Here is a 2,379-nt window from a genome sequence, read left to right on the forward strand (position 1 = left end):
CCATTGATCTTAAATAAAATTTCGATTTTGACAACCTTGTATAGATCAATATAGTTCAAACCGTACTCACAGTTAAAAACTTAATTTTCTATGACTTTAAAATAAGTAGTAATAACTCATTAAAAGCATCAAGATTTAGTAAACATAACCTTTTCAATTGATGATCTATGTTTAGCACATGTTGACATATTCATTGCTAAAAGCCTAAGCCTATGCGATATTATAATTTATTATTTATATATTTCCCCCAAAGAGAAAACTCTTCATCATCAGTTGATCAAACCAGGAGGAACTGCAGCATTTGGGTTGATGTGAGGAGTTGCAGTAGCAGCAGCATCAGCTGGAGGAGGATTGGTCACCTCAGCAGGAGTATCATCCCTTGTAGAGGTCGATGGCTCTTGAAATTGTGCACAGAGCTTTGGATAGAGTTCCTCCAAAGAAGCAACCGTTTGCTTGAGCTCTTCAAGACTGTCAATTTTATCAACATCTAAATTAATGATACTTTTGCCTTTCTTTTTGGTATTCTTTGACAAATTCAACAACTCCTTCTCACGCTTCTTCGCTTGATCCAGTCGGGTCATCAGATTGTCCATTTTCTGGGTCAGTTCTTGAATCCTGGCGAGTCGATTCTCTTCCAAGAGAGGGTTGGGTTGATCATTCTCTGGAGGGTCTCGTCCAAGAAACTCGTTGGCAATTGTTTTGAAAGATGGATGGCCGAAAGAGAAAGGAGTCCCTGCTGGTGAATAAATCACAAAGCCAACTTGGGCACCACACAACGTTACTAGCTCACTAGCCTTTTTGTATATGCTTCCTTTTCGTTTTGAGAATGTACTAAAAAGATCCTCCTCATTCTCTATCTTCTTCAGCTCGATCTTTCCACGACCTCTCCTTCGCTCCCCCACCATGATTGATAAGAGATAGATGGATGCTTCTTTTACTTGGTTAATTTCTTGTTTAAATACAAGATTGTGAATATATATTTTTCAATATTTGTGTTAATTTCATATTTGTGTTAAATACAAGATTGCGTATATAAATATCTCATATATTAACCAATTATTGATTAAGATTTTACACATGTTCAATGACAGTATATTTTCTCTTTGTGCCGAAGCATATGGAAAGGGGGTAGGTGAGACATAATAGTTTTGGTAAGTTGATCAGTTATAATTAATATTCCTGCCATATTCAATTATAATATACAAAGTTTTCAAGATTGGAATCGTACCTAATATCGATAAAAGGCCGACAAGATCTAATCATAAAATGGTAAGATTTTAAAAAATTTTAAAAAATAAATATAAAATAACGCAATAACTATAGTTATATAAATTGGATTTTTTCAAATCCGACATGTATGTGAGAGAGAAATTATTTTGAAGCTTCGTTTAAGAAAAAGAAAAAGAGTAAAAATTGAAAAAATCATAAAAAAGATGCCGATGCATTAGGGCTCCATAATTTATTAAATTAAATGGGGAATATAGGTAATTTAATTATTTGTGTCCTTATTAATAAAAGTTTTTTATGTTGGAAAATGCCATGTGTGAATGGCTCCCAAAGAAGTGTGTGTGTCATGTGTGTTTTGTGTGTATACAAAAATACCATATTGGAAACTTTTCACTAGGATTCCTAGTTTATAAGTGGGAGTCTTGGACTTATCATTTGGGCCCAATGGCACCCAAGGTTTTGTGGTGTAGAGACTCTCTACACCATGGGTCATTGGGCCAAACCACCAAACACGCATGCACCGTCCGGTTGGGTGGGCAGGCCCTAGCACAGGCAAGGGTCCAGGTCAGTGATAAAAATATTATTATATTTTTTGGTCAAATTTTGCTAGAGCCCTAATTCAAAGTTTTACGAGACAGAATTTATTCTCAGATTAAATTCTTAATTTCTCTTACTAAGAGATGAAATTTAATTTCGTGTCAAACTTGTGCCTGTAAAAGAGTTCTAATTCTTTTCGAACTTTGGGATCTCCTCTATATTATAAATACCCCATGAAGGACAACTTCCAAGCTACACCAAAAATTCTCTCTCTCTCAAAGTTTCGTTTTTCATCTGTTTTTATTACTTGAGTGCTATCGGTTCAAGACAGTCTGACAGAGACCTGTTTCATGTAGTGTTGCAGAGTTTAGGTTAAGGTGTTGTATCTTGGGAGGTGAAGCTCATTAATCTGCTAAGGACCTGATAGGCAAGAGCTATCGTCTTAAGGAGATTCAGGGATACCCGTACCTCACCTTTGTAAAACGGATACCAGGATCTGTTTCTTTTCTTTGCTTTGCTTTGTTATACAATTTTATTATTCATCAATAAAATTTTTCTTGCTTTCTGTCTTTTATTTTCTATAACTTTTACTATTACGACAACATTTTAGGTGTC

The 2,379-nt window shown here is 35.1% G+C and overlaps 1 protein-coding gene across 1 annotated transcript; it reads right to left on the bottom strand.

Annotated features, from left to right (window-relative positions):
- Positions 1 to 254: 254 nt before the first annotated feature.
- On the bottom strand, positions 255 to 905 carry LOC120014192 (agamous-like MADS-box protein AGL62). Its single transcript, XM_038866113.1, has one exon. It carries the CDS (start codon positions 903 to 905, stop codon positions 270 to 272), a length of 636 nt encoding a protein of 211 aa, XP_038722041.1. The 3' UTR covers positions 255 to 269.
- Between the last annotated feature and the right edge of the window lie 1,474 nt (positions 906 to 2,379).

Source organism: Tripterygium wilfordii, chromosome 14, assembly GCF_013401445.1.
Source record: "Tripterygium wilfordii isolate XIE 37 chromosome 14, ASM1340144v1, whole genome shotgun sequence".
NCBI lineage: Eukaryota > Viridiplantae > Streptophyta > Magnoliopsida > Celastrales > Celastraceae > Tripterygium > Tripterygium wilfordii.

Bases quoted from the DNA above. Each gene is read 5' to 3' on its own strand.
- LOC120014192 (XM_038866113.1), bottom strand. From the start codon at position 905: ATGGTGGGGGAGCGAAGGAGAGGTCGTGGAAAGATCGAGCTGAAGAAG.